Below are 19641 nucleotides of genomic sequence, written 5' to 3'. Positions count from 1 at the left end.
GTGCATATATGTAAAAAATGAAAAGGCTACATGTTTTCTATATGCTTAAGTGTAATGCCTTCTAACTGTACAGAGATAGACTTGGAAATTATTGTATAAAACTACTGTTTCATGAGGTTCCATACAGCCTGATGTACAGCCGATCGCCGCTATTCACAGACTCATGATTCATGGACTCGCCTATTTGCTGATTTTTCTAGGGACCATGTATACATAACCATTATTTGAAGAAAATTAGCCTAATCACAGTATTTTTCACTGATAAATATTCACAAATTACTGTATTTTCATATTTTTGTGACTAAATGCATTTTTTGTGATAAAACTATTGAAATACTCAAGTATAAGCATCTATAGCAGTTTTTTGTGTGCTTCAACTATCAAAATAGGCAGTTCTAAGCACTTTTAAATGGGTTTTAAGTATTAATTAACAGATTTTAGATATTTGCAGGAGGAGGGGGGTGTGTGATACCCATCCCCCACAAAATGGGGTCTACTGCATATTGTTATTGGTGTTTTAAAATGGTTTGTTTTATGTATTGGTAAAGAGCAAGCTGGCAAAATTTCCTACAGTACATGCTTACGTTTTCTGTTTATTGAAATACTGTCTATATTGTTCAAAATGTATACTATTTTTTGAACTAAGAAATACTGTATAGTGCACATGTGAAAAAGTTTTTTTCTATGTGAACATCACAATTAATAAAGACCATACATGCAAAGACATTCCTCAGGTAAAGCATAATGAAGGCTGAACTGGAATCTTTAGTAATTTCCCTTTATAAATGAACAGAATGTGCAATTATGAAAATAACAGTAAGGTTATATTCTCACCAGATGGGAAAATTTATTAATAAAATATATCTTAAACAAGAATATATATAAGCACCATGACTGTATAGGTACTTAGCCTTTGTGTAGCCTAGGCTTGCTTACATAACATCAGCATTGTTAACATTTAAGAATCAGCATTCTGCATTTATATAAGAAAACCACAAACAAGCCTCACTTGACGAAAGGGGTTGTTATGGAACAAATTACATGAAACAACCTTGATTATTAGCTCTGGCACTTCATGGCCATTTAACTTAATTGTTCCATAACTGTTAATTAAAGTCTTGCTCTACGCTTTTGACCATAGTCTTGCCACCGTGACAAGACCTCTCTGGCATGGTGTTTAAAGAACTGCCTGGTTGTCAATTTTAAAAAAACAACAGCTGACACGTGTGTGACAGATCTGTGAATATCTTTGAGACAAACCCTGAGGCTATAATTATAAGGTTACTATAGGGTCTTTTCATTTTCAGGTACTTTCTCTCTCTCTCTCTCTCTCTCTCTCTCTCTCTCTCTCCTCTCTCTCTCGCTCTCTCTCTCTGCTCTCCGGGTCTCATTCTCTCTCTCTCTCTCTCTCTCTCTCTCTCTCTCTCTCTCTCTCTCTCTCTCTCTCTCTCTCCTAAATCTTACAGCTTTTTTATTTTTATTTTTTTTATTTTAACATATGTCCATCTTAACTATTTTCTCAGTAATTGTAGATGTACATTTATCATTATTACATAATTAAATACTTAGAAGTATTTAATTAGAGCTATAGAAATAGGAGATATATTTCGTTAATTTTGCGAAATACGAATTAAAAACGCCTCTTTGACATAACATATTATCTACATCTTATTTTCTCATTCATCAAACTTACTCTGTTATGCTTTATTTCCTATTTCCTTGCTCACCAATTTATTCTATACCTACATATTAAGAAATCAAGATATTTGTAGAAAGGAGAAATGCCTCCAGATATGTACCGTGCCCAGCGAAAGTGGCCCTTGAAAGAATCTGAGCGGCTTATCCATGGATTTAAATGCACATGGAGCTGTGTGAAATATTGGCAACAGCACAAAAATGAGATGCCATGTTGATAGAAAATCTGATTTAGTTTCTTGTTGTTGCATAAAAAACTTTATCAATAGTGAACCTATGTACGTAATTGATTTAGAATTCTGCATAACGGAAAAGATATTTGATATCTGTAATGGGAGACATGGTTTTATCTCTCTGTTGTTGCTATAAATTTGGCAGATATGTGGGGATTAAACAAACGTGGGAGGACCCAAACAGCCCTGCCAGAGAGGTCTGGTAATTTTGGAAATAATATAGCACATTGGCATGAAAAATAAGTTACAACCTAATTACTGCACCTGTCCAAAACAACATTTACCTTATCTAATCACTAAAACTCTGAATTACCATATTCTAACTACTTAAAACAAACCATCACTGCCTTGATAACTCAACCTTTCTATTCAAGAAAGAAAATTTATCTATTATGGTATTTCACTACTTCAGTTATTCATGCACAAGCAAAAACCAAAACAAAATGATGAAAGCAATATAAATGAAAAATATTAACGTGAAAAACTCCACGCAACTGGCATCTACAGTGAATTTAATTGAAATCTTGAGTGCTAAACACCAATAATATAAGATTTTCTTTCTTACACATTTTACTGCAGTATTCCAAACTGAATATTAAAACTGTGGACAAATAATAGTAAACTACAATTTTGAAAACTAGCATCTTCTAGCATTACTTACCAGAGAACTGGGAGTAATCACCATCATTATACCTGCCATGGCTTGGTGCCTTCAGAGGGTGAAAACAAAAATAAATGTAGAAAATAGTAACATAAGGACATATCTGTAATACTAAACATAATAAATGCACTGGTTTAAATCATAATTTCAAGAGGATGGGCCTAGGCTAGATTCATATATATATAAAAAAAATTAAAAAGTGCATTGGCAATGATGCTCAAGTTCAAGAATATGTACAAATAAAAACCCATTCTTGAGGCTTACTCTAATTTTGGGGAATCACTATAGTTTTGAGCCACACTAATCTCTATTCAAATTCATAGTAGGGGTTATACTTTAATTACATATTTCCTAAAAGAAATTTCTATCTACTAAAATTTCAAATTTACCTAATTTTAATTATACTCAGTTATTTTAAGACATACGAACAAGTACAGCATTACTTGTATGAACATTATGATCACTACTCTGACACTGACATACTGAACAATTTGATTTCACAATGTAAATAACAGAACGGAGTATTAAGTGGATAAATAATTCATGACAATTTAATTTCAAAATTCAAGGTACATCATTCTAAAGTATTACATTTGAAACTAGATTTGAATGGAAAAAGAGGGCAGCCAATGGAACAACTACAAGTTTGATCAAATTTACCATTAAAGCAAAAAACAATAGGTATGCAGTAATTTACACAAAACTTAATGTGGTCTATTAAAACTCTATCTGCATTTTGTAAAAAAAAAAAAAAAAAAAAAAAAAAAAAAAAAAAAAAAATTTCTTCCAATCATGGAGAATGATAAGATACAATGGAGTCTGTTGACTGAAGCTGATATTAAGTATATGTACCTTAACTTTTTATGGAGAAAATCAGAAAATATGATTCATACATTATTTTCATTTTAAAGGAAAATTTTATTTGCAGACTTTCAGTTGTACCAAGGTCTCTTTCCTCTTCTAAGATTTCAGTCATTTATTAATAGGATGCTCTGAAAGCAATGTACTATTTCATTGGATACCACTTGGTTTAGGTATGTTGCCAATATTATCTAGTCTATTTGTGATTCAAAAATTTTTTCGTGAACTTAATCAATTGAGTTCTCATGTGAATGGGAATCTGACATATGAATGGCTTTTTGGGACGTATTATCAAATAATGGCAATAATTTACTGTCATTTATAAACACTATTGTGTGTATTAAAACCAACACATTAATCAAATTTATTTGGGATTTATCTTACCTACTATTAAACAGCTTATATCTCCATGCACATAGGCAAGTAGATATAAGCTATCTTTACAGGTAGGTAAGTATCCAAATAATAAATCTCATGAAAATATAAATTATGCTCATTTCTTGTTATCCTAACAAAAAGAAAAAGGCTTTTTTTATCTTTCCTCATTATTTTTGTGAGGCTAAAAAAATTTACAGACCTGTTTTTATTGACAGACAAATTTCTGACATTCTATGAGACTGGGTACCCCTCTTGGTTCATTCAAAATTGTCATCTTTATTACCAGAATGCAACAACCTTATCATTCCGACTTACTGATTCCATATGGTAACGGTAACAAATTTTGAAAGAATCGAGACAGATGGGAGTCAAGACAGTTCGTAATTATCCTAGTTTGATGGGAAGTTCATAGTTATAAACTCTCCAAAAATTAATTGCACTTCAGGGATTTCTTGCATTCCTTGTACCAACTATTGTGTTATTTACATATGTGAATCAGACTATACATCCAAAACCAGCATTATAAATTGGTAACTTGATATTTTGTAAAAAGAAAATTCTCTATGTAAAATTGCAGACTGTGCTATAATTTCAATAATACCTACTATGAATTAGGCCAATGATTATTATAAATTTTACAGTCTCCTTATTTCTCATGTTTTGAGAGCAACCAGCCTGGCAACTGTTGTTAAAAGATTAAATGGCCAGTTCAACATGACTCAGGAGTTCCTTATGTCATTGATACTCATTTCTATTTTTCTTCCCATTCTTACTGACTTTCTTAGCATCATTCATCATTCTTGTATTTACTTTCACCTATGAGGAACCTACTGCGGCTTAAAACTAGAGATTCCTCCAGATTAAAGGATGCCTTAAGATTAGTTTTTTATTCTTACACTGTTATTTTTACAATGTGTAATTCATCCATAGATTAAGTTGAACTAAAAACTCATACTCACTGTGTTGCCATCTGCAATGTTCTGGTAGTGTCTAGAGACAACCATACTGTTCTGGAAGTCCTTGATGAGTTCCTGAGGACCTCTATTTCCTGTTCCACCCCTTCCTCTGTTAGTTCGTTGACTATTATTAGAATAATTATATCTACTGTCATAGTGATTTGAGTCGCCTCTATTCACATTTCCTCTGTTTGGGTTATTACCTGAATCTCCATCATTCCCTCTGTAATTTGTATTATAATCCCCTCTATAGTAATTGTTACCACTATAGCTGCCATCCCTTCTAGGACCACTGTTATTGTTCCCACGTCCACCTCTGCCTCCTTCATTGTATCGATATGCACCATCTGCCTCTCCTCTGTAATTCCCACCCCCACTGGTACCATACCCACCACCACCATATCCTCCTCCACCTCTGAAACCTCGTCTTCCTCCCCGTCCTCTGTTTTCTTGATAATAATAATCTCTTTGTGAATTATCATAATCCTGTCTATCACCACTCCCATAATTCTGCTGGCCACTATATCCATTCCGGTAGGCAGGTGGCTGGTATTCTCTTCCACTGGAAGAAGCTACTTTAGGGAACTGCCTCATCATTGCCAGGTTTTCTTGATGTTCTTTTTCTTCCATCAGTTCTTTACTTTCAATGAATGTTCTGTTACTTGGGGGTGGTTTTTCTTCCCCTGGTGCTGGCCAGTTTTCAGTAGTCAAATTTGGAGGTGAAACACTGCAAAATAATGAAGAAGAAACAGATTAAACTTCTTATATACCTGAGATTCTACCTCAGTGATAAGTAGATATAATCTAAAAACTTATCATTTTTGACTGAACTACTCATCATTGCAACTATGATTTTTTCAAGCTTAGTACTTTCTCACATTACTTTCCTTGGTGAAACTGAAACAAAAATCCAAAAACAGATAAATGGAATGCAGGAGACAAGAAACCTTTCAATTCACATCCCTACTCATGAAGGTAATATGTGCATATTTGGTACAAAAATGAAGTCTTTAAACTCTAATCCTTTCTCCCTGGAGTATTTCTCTGTTTCGGGAAGGAAAAAGGACAAAAACAATTTAGCTGAATGGCTAAGACCCACACTTTTTATTACACAGCTAGAACAAAGGTAGATTGCTATTCACTTTGAACCCAAGAACTCATACAGGTACATATATTATTGTGAGCCCAGTATGCAATGCCAAGCATAATCAAATTATCTACTTCAGTGCCTTATACATAGTACTACCATGAGTATCTTTCATGCCATGAACAATTTAGCATGCTTTTCTCTTTTGTGGATGTATGTTGATTCAGCATCTCTTCCAGAAAAATTCTGATTTATCACTGCTGAAAACTTGTCCAGTAACATATTTTTCTTCTATCTACTTTCAACTTGTCCAGTAACATACTTTTTCTTCTATCAACATCTTAACTTCTGCTGGAAACCTGGAAGTACCATCTTTCTTAGCAGATGAAGATTCTCTCTTAGTTTACACATTTAAGCAAATATTAATTAAAAAATCTTTGGGCCATCCTTTATTTGCCAAAAATTATTTGGCCTTATCCTGAAATTTTTTATATTCAGGTTGTCAAGCCAAGCAATTGGGCATATTTGCCAATTCAGCACTTGAGATTGGAAAGTGTGTGTTGGAGTGATTAAAGCAGGAAGATATCCAGAAAACGAACAAAATGAAGTACACTGCAAGGATCTAAGGGTAGAACTGGGAGAAAACCGCACAGTTGCACTAACAAGTAAGTTAGAGGTGTTGAACAGCAAGACTGAAGTAAGGATACGAGACTGGAGGTAAAGTACAAGGCTAAAAAGTGGATACAGCTTGGGGCCAAAGGAAAGCTGCAAATATTCTTTAGTAATACCTGAAGTTGACCTTATAAAGTGGCCAGATGGCACTATCCCCTAAGGAAAAAGTCTATAGAGCCTCATACTTTCTGATCACAGCAAGTTGCATCCAAATGAAACACATTTTCTGCTCATGTCCTCTAGCCACATGTTTAAAAATCTTTCCATCTTCACCAAACATTAACCTCTTTCTATGGACTTAACTTTTGCAGATGAAGATGTACCAACAAAAGCAGCACAAATTTTCTTTTCTCTTTTCCATCAGTCTCAAGAAGCAGTTTGATTTGACTAGAACTGTATTTCTTATGTCAATTTGGAAACACTAATAAGAGTAACAATTAAAACTAAAGCCTAATACTCCAACAGAAATCCCCTCAGTGTGTACTATTAACTTCAAGAAACAACAATACGACTGTTAAGGTCCAACCACGTTTCTCCACTAATTTTCACATATGAAGACAAGTGATCTGAATCCAAATACATATTGGCGAATGAGCATGCAATTACTTTAAACAAGTATAATTACAAAAAGATACCACCCATCAGTCAAATTGGATATGTACATGTATTTGCACAAAAGATAAAACAGACAACTTTTATTGAAGGCATCACACGTCTGCTGTGAATCCTGACCCAAACTACAATAACTCACTAACTGAAAGGAAGACTGTGATTCCCATCTCAGTTATTCTATAAAAACAAGAAGCCCTGGACACCCTCTACAAGTAGTGTCTTCAACCTTGGATATGATCTATTTCCTGTCATAAGCAGAGATAACAAAGTAAATAAGGCTTGTACCTCTTAAAATAACAATGTAAACAATTTAAACCAAGTAACTATGTGACAAAATTTTCATTTCCTTCAGCAAAATGCAATGAATATATAACATTTTGCAAACCCAATAAGTTACATTCCACACAGTTGCTCCTAACTTGAATTATTCGTAAGTTAGTATATATGTAGCACATAATTTTTGTCGATGCTTACATTCCAGAGGTTAAGATTATACAATTTTCACTTAGCATTTTTAAATCATAAAAGATAAAACAGACAACTTTTGTTGAAGGCATCACAGGTATGCTGTGAATCCTGAACCAAACTGCAATGACGCACTAAATGAAAGGAAGACTGTGATTCCCATTTAACGAGCAGATCTCAGTTATTCTATAAAACTAGAAGCCCTGGAAACCCTCTTCAAGTAGTTTCTTTTACTTTGGATATACTCTATTTCCTGTCATAAGCAGAGTTAGCAAAGTACATAATGTTTGTACCTCTTAAAAACTATGCAAACAATTTAAACCAAGTAACTATGAAACAAAATTTTAATTTGCTTCAGCAAAATTCAATACTAAATTGCTTTTTGCAAACCAAATGAGTTACATCCCAGATGGTTGCTTGTAACTTGAACTGTTCATAAGTTAGTTTATAATATGTAGCGCATTTTTGTAGATGCTTACATTCCAGAGTTAGATTATACAATTTTCCCTGTACTATTCTTAAATCATGCAACATTATAAAGAATTACTTGGGACATTAGAAAGGCAAAAATAAGAAAATAAAATTTAGATTCATGTAATATTCAAAATTACAATTTTTTCCATGCTTTGAAAGTTATGAACTCAAGAGAGAATGTCACAGAAGCAGCAACTGACAGTGGAAGTTCACAAAGTAAACAATGCACATTGCCATCTATTGACAAAAATACATACTAAATATTTCCTAAAGGGAAAGGAAATATAGAAAATGGGAATTCATCAAAGAATGAGTTAAATCAGAAAGATCAAAATAAGTAGAAATATTTTACAAGCATGAACAAGTATTCTTGCAATTGTAAGAAGATGGTAGATAATCATAAGAATACTTGCAATAATCAGGGAAGGGGTTAAAGGAACAGGTTCTTCTCCATGTTTCTGTTTTTTGCAAAAATTCTTACCTGTAGAATAGGTGAGCAAAGCAAAATTTGAAATTACAGGTGGCAAAGGGGAGCACTCCAAATGCAATTTTAACTTGTGACCCTGTCTGTTCACATCTCTAAATGTTCATAAGCAGGGTGGTGACCATATGACAACAATTTTACACACCAAAGGTTATAATTATATCCCTTACAAAATATAATATTTTTTGAATTCCAATTACATTACCTTCCATTTATAGATGAGCTGTTGAAATCATTTCTTCCATCACCATGCCTTCCTCTTGATCCACGTCCTCCACGACCTCTGTGGTTAGCAGGCCCACGTACATCAGGAACAGGGTCAGTAAACTTTATAGTTTCTGGAAAGTAAGTTATAAATCCTTACTGTAATCCTTGACATTCATATTGTTTCATGTGTAACATAATGAAAGTTACAAATACATCAAAAACAGTAATATACTTATTTTTAAGTAAGTAAAACAGACCACAAAGTGCTAATTAAAGATTTAGTAGTAGTGTTAGCAATCTAATACAACCAACATGCAAATACTATAAATTAAACAATTTCTTTACCATAGCTAAATCCAAATAAAATAATCAACAAATTGCTTCCTAACCCTACAAGAAAATGTGTATCCTATGACTGCAAATAAAACTCTAACAAATATGAAAATGACAAAAATGAGAAAAAAAACTTTCTGACATGTAAAAATGAATGCACAGACACTGATAAATATATTTTCTGGGCTCAGCCTGTGTCGCTCCGTGAAATGTCCCTTTGATACTCATTTCTAAGATATAAATATTGCTATATATACCAGAGAAAAAAGAGAAACGATAGTGCCAGAATATTCGGTATAGTAAAAAGGGGGAGTGGAGACCACTACCAGAGGTCCCTTGCCATTTAGCCTCTTCCTCCTTCAAAATCCCTCGTCTACAGAGGAGCCGGACTAAGGCCCCGCTACTACTACGGTCAGCGTCTTTGTTTTCATTCCTTTCGATAGCATTGTCGGCGCCACACGCGTTTTTTACTCTGTGCTGTGTTTCACCAAAATCCTATCTTTTTCTTTACCAAGATGGACCAACAAGCTTCTGCATCCAAGTTAAGTACTGCTATTAATGTTTTAGATCCATTTATGATGATCTTTGACGTTTTAACCGTGTTTTTTGAGTTTTAGAGGCTCGGTAGCGAGAGCATCATCGTTCCCGCGCCGTCTTCTTCCGATTCATCGACCGCATGGTGGTTTTGCGTACACCATTTGGTCCCCCATACCAATTGGGCTCGGTTTAATGTTAAGCAGTATTTTATGCATCTTATTACATGCACTTAGCTTTGTTATTTTATATCCTAGCCCTTCCACGGGGGTTTTCTGCTCCGACCGCATGTTTCGGATCATAGCCTAGCCTATTCAGATCACGATTCCCTGGTATTAGAAGTTATTAGGCCCCCGTGCCCTTACGTTAGGACCTAGTCCCTTCATATTCTTTGTCCTACGGCTCCCTAGTCGCCTGCCCCCGATTCTTTCGGTACGGCATACTGACTAGCCGCTCGAGTTGCTAGGCTAACACACCCAAATCTTCGGATTTGCGATTAGCCTATCCGCTCTAGGACAACCTCTTTCTCTTCTATTTTTATTTATTTAATTCCTCCCCCCCTTGTTAGGTCAGCTAGAAATTTTATTATATATATTTATTATGTGTTGCTATGCTGCGCAGCTTCAAGTTGGCCAGTAGGCCTTCTTCGGTCGGCTGGCCCTCCACACCGCGTGTCTGTTCACCCGGCTGGGAAGGTTTCCAGTTGATCACGTACGAGCCACCCTGCTACCGACCTCCCCCCAAACCTTCCTCCCCTCACCTACCAGTTCACCCACCTCGGTGGCATGACGACTCGCTCGCGACCCAGGTAGCCCACCTGAGTCTACATAGAGTGGGGAGGGAGTACTGGGAGGGGAGGGGGATACACTCGGTGCTCAGGCATGCCGTACCCAGCCGCACCGCTACAGAGTGCAGGGACACGTCCTACCCCCCGAGCCATGGTTGGCCACCAGGCCCGGGAGGACGGGATACCCCTCCCTGCCCTTCAGGTAGTGCTCCCCCCCCCTTCTATGTCTGTCAGACCTTCTCCTCCCTCCCAGCTCCGGCGGCCTCGGGCTCCGTCTAACCCCGGACCTGACCTTGGGAACGAAATACCTCAGACATAAGGCTCCGGCCTTCTCGTGGGAGATTTAATTTTGCATGTGTTTTTACATTTGTCATAGCATACCAACGTAATTGTCATCCGGTTGTGTCAACTCCTCATCCTGTTTCTATCTTTGATTGTTACTTCTACGGCATCTGGGGACACCTTGAGTTCATTAATCTGTTAAGATTCTACTCCGGCCCCGCCGGAGTTCTATTGAAGTCAGACTCCCCTTGGCCTGCTCGTGACATCTCGTTAAGGTACACAGGCCCCGGAGTTGGTCGTGACAGGGTGACACTTATCGAATACCTATCTAATATATATATTTATATATATAATTTCATAGATATATGTATGTGCTACCGCCAGAGTTACTCCAGCAGTAGTATCATACCTCACAACCATGGAGTTATTCCGAAGGTTGTTGATGATACTCATGTATCATTTGACTTACAGGTTACCTGTTGTCAAGAGGAGGGCTGCAATCCAGTTCTCCAGGACCCCTGCGGCCATGAGGTATGCCGGTCCCACGCCGGATGTGCGGTGAGAGTGGAGGACTTCATCGTGTGGCACCACGAGAACTGCTCTGTGTGCTACATTCTTGTGAATGAAGACTCCGCTGAGGTATGTCGCATTCCAGCCTGTATATAATGATACAATGAGATTCATTAAATTGTGTTCTTGCTTTTGTACTAAGTTAAGTCTGTCTCTAGTGTTAAGTACTGATGCTAACCTCTCTTACAGAGCTTGGAAGAGGTTCGAACTGCGGCTCTGACCACCCTGAAAACCTGGGTCGGAGGGTTCGGAAGGAACTCTCCCAAGGGCCGACCCTATATCCTGGCCCAGGACATATCCTCCCTCATTTTCCCCCGAGCAAAGAGGGGCTCAGCGGTGGACCCGGAGGTAGCTGCACCCCTGATCGCCAAAATCCAGGCCATGGTTGCACTTCCAGAGGACGGAGGCATTGCCGAGGCGGTCACAGGGGAGGTTGCGGCCCTCGACCTAAATTTAGAGCCCATGGCTGTTGACGTCATGGGCAATGGTAAGGGTGTTGGTGAGGCAGATCCTGTAGGGGCTCAGGTGCTTTCCTTGAGCCCTTCATTAACTTCTGCTCCTTCTACTTCCACTTCCTTCTGGGGTTTCACTGAGAAGCCTAGGTCAGTCAGGCCAAAGTCTTCTCCAGCGATCCCCAAAGTTAAGTCTTCTACAAGCTTCAAACCAAGGTCCAAGACCCTGCCAAAGAAGACTAGTTCTAGCCTTGTCACTAAGTCGCCCCAAAGAAGACTAGTTCTAGCCTTGTCACTAAGTCGCCGGCTCACCATCCCGGGGTGGACAAGGCGAAAGCTATTCCCTCTGCCAAGGTGCCCAAGCATAGACCTCGCAAGGAGAAAGCCCAGTCTTCTTCCTTTGACCCTGATGCCTTCTCTTCTAGCATCTTGCAGCAGGTGGGCAACGTCGTCGGGAACTTGGTCCAGACCAAGTTCCAGGAGATGTTTGCCCAACTCTCAAATACAGTAGAGGCATCGGGCCAGTCAATCCAATCCCTGTCGGAGAGGGTGGCGGCCCAAGAGAACGCTATGACTGGCATCCGGGACACCTTGGCGGCAGGGCATTCTCAGTCTGGCCAAGCAGCCCTACCCTTGCTTATGCCAGACTCATCTAACCTCCCTCCATTCAAACCTAACAATCCTTGGAGGATAGCAGCATACGCTCCTTTCTCAGGGGGTATGCTGTCGATTGAAGGCTGTGGAACTCGAAGGCTTGAGGACTTCGAGTTCTACCCTAAAAATCTCCAACCTCCGGTCATGGGCTATGTCCGCCTAACTGACGCAGCCATGATGAGGGAGGATAAAGTCCCGAGAGAGACTGTAATCCTCCCCCGGGAACAGGCTCAACAGGCCTGGCTACTGAGCTTGGAGGAGTGGGAGTGCAAGAACACTCGGCTCACTGCCTTCAAGAGCCCCTTCACCATTTTCACAACGGTGGAGGGCACTCCACTACCTCTCACTTTTAAAGTGGTGGAGGCCACTTATCAGGCAGCTCTGAAAGACGAGCCCATGCCCCAGCTCCGGGAAACAGAGCCAACTTCTCTCTTAATCCCCGGATCTGAGAACTATTTTGAAGGAGCAGCTCCTACCTTCACCGTAAATAAACTCAAGCCGGACTGCGTCACGACACTGTTCAGCAAGAGGTTACCTAGACTCTCAAGAGAGCCTTATTCAGACGGAATATGACACCCGGACTAGGCTCAGCAGGTCCCTCAGCATCTTGACTATGGCGGAAATGACGGCTCTTGTTTACGAACAAGAGCGGTTATTTAAAGTCATGGCTAAGTCGCTACTGCATACAATGCAGTGCGACTTCTATGACTTTGTCATAGCATGGCGGAACTGCAGGAAACATGTTCTGGCAGAAGCCACCATCCGCCATGAACCAAATAAATTGATCGCCTCATCCATATGGGGCACAGACCTCTTCCCCAACCCCGTGGTGACTGAGGTCTTATACGAGGCCTCCAAGGTAAACCAGAGCTTGAAGGTCCGGTGGGGTCTCGTTTCAAAATAGAACCCGAATCCACCGGATCCAACCCGAAGTCAAAGAAGAAGCCTAGGAAGTTCCAGCCCTTTCAGGCCCCTCAGCAAGCTCTGATGCAGGCAGTCCCGGTACCTCAAGTACCACAGCAAACTGCGCCAAAAGCACAGCTGCAACATCAGTTCGTGGTCTTGACACAGCCACCTCAGCAGCCCCAGGCGTCAACCTCCTTTGCTGTCTCTCCGGCCTATAATGCGGCTTTTGAGGCCCAATCCTTAAAGCCGTTCAATAGGTTTGCCAGCGGTAGCCGAGCCAGAGGCCACACCCGTTATAGAGGGGCCAGAAGTGCCGCCAGCAGGGGCAAAGGTTTCTGAGGAGCACGTGGTGGACGTCCATCGGCAAACCAGTGAGAGCCCCAAGGTAGGAGGGAGGCTGTACCTTTTCCGTCACCGGTGGGGGTTCAGCAGCTGGGCTCGGAGCATTGTGACCAAAGGTCTGGGGTGGAGTTGGCTCCAAGGCCCTCCTCCACCCAACAACTTCTATCAAAGACCAACAGCGGAATTGATAGAGTATACCCAAGATCATGTTCACAAAGGATTAGTATCAAGGGTCAAGAACTTAAAGTTTCAAGGGCGCTTGTTCAGCGTGCCAAAGAAAGGCTCAGAAAAGCGAAGGATAATCCTAGACTTGTCCCATCTGAACTAATTCATTCTTTGCGACAAGTTCAGGATGCTGACCGTTTCGCAGGTACGAACCTTACTTCCCCGTGGGGCCGTCACAACCTCTATAGATCTTACAGATGCCTACTATCATGTTCCAATAGCCAGACACTTCCGCCCCCTTCTAGGCTTCAAGCTAGGAAGACAAGCTTACTCCTTCAGAGTAATGCCATTAGGACTCTACATTGCACCCAGAATATTCACAAAGTTGGCGGAATCAGTCGTCCAAGAATTGAGGACGCAAGGAATAATGTTAGTAGCCTATCTAGACGATTGGCTCATATGGGCCGCAAGTGCCGAGGAATGCCACAAAGCGATGGTCAGGGTAATCTAGTTCCTAGAACGCTTAGGGTTTCAAATAAACAAGACCAAGTCCAGGCTAACACCGGAATCGCGCTTCCAGTGGTTAGGCCTACATTGGGACCTGGGATCTCATACTCTATCAATCCCGCCGTTAAAAAGAAAAGAAATAGCCAAGTCCACGAGGCAATTTCTCAAGAATGCTCAGACATCTCAGAGGAACCAAGAAAGGATCTTGGGTTCACTCCAATTCGCTTCAGTTACGGACATTCTCTTGAAAGCCAGACTGAAGGACATAAATTGCGTCTGGCGTTCAAAAGCAAACCGGCGGTCTCGGACAAATTAGCCCCCATCCCGGCGATCTTACAGAAGCGTCTCCGTCCATGGACGGACGTCAAGAGTCTATCAAGAGCAGTACCCCTCCAGTTCCCCCCGCCGTCACTAGTGATCCACACAGACGCTTCACTAAGCGGCTGGGGCGGGTACTCACAGTACAAAAAGGTCCAGGGTACCTGGTTCCTACCATTCCGCCAGCAACATATCAATGTACTGGAAGCCATGGCAGTGTTTCTCACTCTGAAAAGGCTTCAACCGTCCAAGAAGAGTCACGTCAAACTAGTACTGGACAATGCAGTGGTAGTCCACTGCATAAACAGGGGCGGATCCAAGTCAAGTCACCTGAATCATGTCATGATAGCCATATTTGCCTTGGCAGACAGGAACAAATGGCACCTGTCAGCCACTCACCTAGCGGGCGTAAGGAATGTGGTAGCGGATGCCCTATCACACTCCGCCCCGCTGGAATCGGAATGGACCTTAGACAAGGAGTCATTCAAATGGATCTGTCAAAAGGTTCCGGGGCTCCAGGTGGACCTCTTTGCGACGGAGTCGAATCACAAACTCCCTTGTTATGTGGCCCCCAACCTGGACCCTCTGGCCTACGCCACGGACGCTATGGCTATAGATTGGAATGTGTGGAAGAGGATTTATCTGTTTCCTCCCATAAATCTTCTCTTGAAAGTACTGAACAAACTCAGGACGTTCAAGGGCCACATCGCGTTAGTAGCTCCCAACTGGCCCAAAAGCAATTGGTTTCCCCTACTCCTGGAGTTGGGACTCCGGCCTCAACAGATTCCCAATCCCAAACTAACTCAGTTAGTACAAACGCGGGCTGTGTCAGCTTCCTCAAGAATTCAGAAAGCCCTAACTTTATGGACTTCATGAAGTTTGCGGCACAGAGGGATGCCAACATCGATCCCCGAAACATCAGATTCTTAGAATCCGACAAAAGGGAATCGACACTACGTCAATATGACTCAGCTGTAAAGAAACTGGCCTTGTTTCTAAAGAGCTCAAATCCACAAACCATGACCACGAATTTGGCCATAACTTTCTTCAGGACATTGTTCGAGAAAGATCTAGCAGCAAGCACAATTACTACTACCAAATCTGCATTTAAAAAGATCTTCCAGTTTGGTTTCAGGATAGATCTAACAGATTCATACTTTTCATCTATTCCAAAGGCTTCCGCTAGGCTTAGGCCGTCTGAGAGACCCAGGTCAGTCTCATGGTTTTTAAATGATGTCCTTACTGGGCGACACAGGTCATTGCCCGAAATAGATTTTTCCTCCGACAAAATCCCTTATTTAATCTTATCCAAAATAGCACAAGAGGAATAAGCAGAAAAATAGAGCTAGTATTGTTAAATAAAGTCTTCTGTAAACTTATGATCGAATAATGGTATCACCGCAGAGACATTTTTAACTGAAGCATAAATGACAGATTTTATATTACCTACAATTTTTGCAGATTATAGAATAAGGAAACAAAGTCTGATGATTGGGAACTGAAAATCATAGATAAGGTACCAAAGAAAGATGACTGAATGTCGGAACTATAATGAAGCAGCAATGTAATCAGGTTGGCTGTAATGAAAATATTCGATAAGCTTACGCTCAACATCCGGGAGGAAACAATTGATAAGAAGTTTAGAGATAAAAAAGCTGGTTTACAAAAGGAAGGTATTGTAAAAATCATATATTTACATCAAGATAGGTTTTACTGATTACAAGAATGCATTTGATAGTACCCACAGACAAATATGGAAGGCCCCGTGTCACTATGGCACTGCCATCAAATATATACAACTAATGGAAACTATCTATGGATGAAATAAAGGCAAAGTTATTGTTGATGGAGTCTGTTCACATAAATTTGCAGTAAATGTTATTTCTATCCAATACATGATCATGAAAACTTTCTATTTAATAATTCTAAGGGTACAAAATTAATAAGGACACAAGGTAAAAGCATATTCTAACACACAGAATTTTATAAACACATTTATATTAGACATCAGCACTGCACCAAAATGGACATATGTAATTGTATTTATGGGCAAAAATATCATAAAACTTGTTTTTCATATCATTTAAACAATCTAAATGAAGTCAGTAAATGCAATGCTAATTCATGTATATGCAAATAAAAAAAAGTGGGGAAGCTGCTGATATTAACAGATGACTAACCAACTTTAACATATTATTGAAAAACAAATGTATATGTGGAATAACAACAACACTCTTAGGGTTTTACTTAATGCTGACATACACCTAAAACAAATTACTGTATATTTCGGCGTATAAGTCCACCCTTTAGTCCGAAAAAATCATGCCAAAATTAGGGGGTCGACTTATCTAACGGTAACAAAAAGTGAATCTTTATTATTTTGGCATATTGGTACAGGAATCCAGGCTTTACAGTTGGCTAATAACAATGACAGCCTTGTTGAGGTAACTATGTATGTAAATAAAATATCAGTATTAAAAACATTTCACACTGTAATACGACAATAATAATATATTAGAACATCCATTACCTTATATAAAATTTTAAAAATCAAAGTAACTTGAAGAAACCCCAATCGCACAGCAAGTGTTAACATTGCGTAGCCATTTGTAGTACCGTAATTGAGAAGGATGCGTTCACTCTTGACAGTTTTGTATTTACTGGGGTATTGTTCAAAAACATTTATGGTATGAAATCTTTATTTATCACATAAAATAAAATAAAAAAATTTGTATTTAATGGTAAACATGTATTTAAATCCTTAAAACGACTTGAGTCATCGTCACTTGAATTAAACAATTCATCAAACAAATTATCATTCACGGTTTCATCATAAGGATCCCAGTTTGAATCTGGTGAATCAACTGCAGGTTCGTCGTCACTTTCAAACAGGAGACCATCCTCTGTGCCATCCATTGCATTAGATATTCCGCATTTTTTGAATGACTTTATTACACTCTCTTTTTTCACATTATCCCATGATTTGACAACAAATTCACACACTACATCCAAGGAAGGAGCACGCATTGTTCCGCCTTTTGTAAATGATTTTCTCCATGCAACATCCAATTGTTCCATTCTTGTCTTACCTTATCTTTAAATGGCTTATTTAAACCAATGTCTAGTGGTTGTAGCAAAGAGGTCAAACCACCTGGTATAACTCCCATTTCAGTATTAATTTTTGCTAATCTGGCTTCTTGCTGCAGCACAATTGTTTGTTTCTTTGGCAAGATCAATTACTTTCAGTTTAAAACTGTATTTGAATTTTCTTCGTTTTGTTGGAGGCTCCATGGGTGCGTTGTATAAAAATAGCTCTTTCTTCTGCTTGTGTTTTCCCTCAAATGAGCCTGTTTATGCCATAGAAGGATCAATGGTCAAGGAATATTCCAACATAATAATAAAATACCGGTACGTCATTGTTTTAACAACACAATAAAAAAATTAACTTGAGTAGCAGTTTGTACATTCATATATACATAGGCTGTTATGCAGCGTTAGTTAGCGCTTTGTTTGTTTACATTACACTTGAGTAACGTATCTTTTGTTTCATCATTTCTAATCATATTTGCTGGTATTCATCTTTTATATATTACACAGATTTGTTAATAAACCGAGTATATTACCTGTGTTTCATATGGCAAGTAGAGCAACATATGTACCGTAATAACATTCAGGTTATATAATATATTTTACCCTGCTGCTTATATTGAGCATATGGTTGGCCACACATCTGTACCGTAACGACATTCAGGTTATTTTATATGGTACGTTTTACCCTGGTGCTTATTTTGAGCGTACGGTTGGCCTCACATTTTATAGGTCGGCTAATATACCCGATATTAGTTAAAATCATAAAAATTTACTCAGAATTGGGGGATCGACTTATCTTCCGGTCGACTTATACACCGAAATATATGGTAGTCAAAGCATGAGACTTTCAGATAGAGCTCAATTGCGTCCTTATCTTTACTTATCATCTTGGTTCATACACATCTATTTTCATTAATAAGATGTTCACTGTTGTTAATAGATCAATTAATCAATTGCTAATAATGAAAAATTAAAACCCTCCATTAAATCACCTAGCTTTACTTCTTGAATATAGGAAAATAAAATTTTTTCTATAAATTAAACTGACTCCAATTTAATGAGGATGAAAGTTAAACAATAAAATAAAAAGTCATCATATACAGCACAGACCATCCATCAAAATCCAATATATAAGAACCCACCTTTCTTTTCAATCATCTTGGAGTCCAAAAAGTCGAAAAGTGAAGCGGGGCCTGAAGGTCGTGGCATGTTGGGAGGTGGTTCGTAATCATCGTCACTGCCGTCTGGCCCTCCACCTCCTCGGCCCCGTCCTCGACCTCTATTTCGCCCTCGCCCACCTCGTCCTCGATAACCACCATCATCTTCAGTTTTTCTGTTATTGTAGTTCCCTTCATTTGAAGCCGATTGCCCACTAGCAGACTTTGAAAGAAACAAACTGTACATTGTAACATACACGAAGGATACATTCCCAACGTGACACAAAGAATTAAATTGGACAGTTTTTATGGGCTAGATATTTAATTTTAAAAAATGACATTTTTATAATAATATAAAGTTTCACTTATACTTACCCGGTGGTTACATATAGCTGTCGTCTCCTGACGTCACGGCAGAATTTGAAATTCACGGTAGCGCTAATGGTTTGACAGGTGATCCCTCTACTCCCGCCCTCTACCGGGTACCGGGAACCATTCCAACAATAAATCAGAAGTTTCATGCCTACCTGTTCATATGAGGGGAGGAGGGCGGGCTTCGTTATGTAACCACCGGGTAAGTATAAGTGAAACTTTATATTAATTATAAAAATGTCATTTTCACTATAATTAACTTACCCGGTGGTTACATATAGCTGATTGACACATTTAGGTGGTGGGACAATGGCAGCTAAAATAACAACTGTTGGAATTATCCGAAGATATAGGTTCCTTACCTTTAAAGACCGCTGACTCAGTGGT

General features: G+C 39.2%; 1 protein-coding gene across 1 annotated transcript in view; it reads right to left on the bottom strand.

Annotated features, from left to right (window-relative positions):
* The window catches only part of LOC135222878 (tudor domain-containing protein 3-like), a gene marked incomplete in the record, with an annotated part of 91841 nt that overhangs the window by 40761 nt on the left and 31439 nt on the right, over positions 1 to 19641 (bottom strand). Inside the window, 4 exon segments of the mRNA XM_064261238.1 lie at positions 2590 to 2638; positions 4788 to 5511; positions 8784 to 8916; positions 18868 to 19105. Of these exon segments, the coding sequence (XP_064117308.1) occupies positions 2590 to 2638; positions 4788 to 5511; positions 8784 to 8916; positions 18868 to 19105 (1144 nt within the window).

This window comes from Macrobrachium nipponense, chromosome 8 (assembly GCF_015104395.2).
Source record: "Macrobrachium nipponense isolate FS-2020 chromosome 8, ASM1510439v2, whole genome shotgun sequence".
NCBI classification, from domain to species: Eukaryota; Metazoa; Arthropoda; class Malacostraca; order Decapoda; family Palaemonidae; genus Macrobrachium; species Macrobrachium nipponense.
The sequence above is the reverse complement of the archived record's forward strand: the minus strand, read 5'-3'. Positions and strand labels throughout refer to the sequence as shown.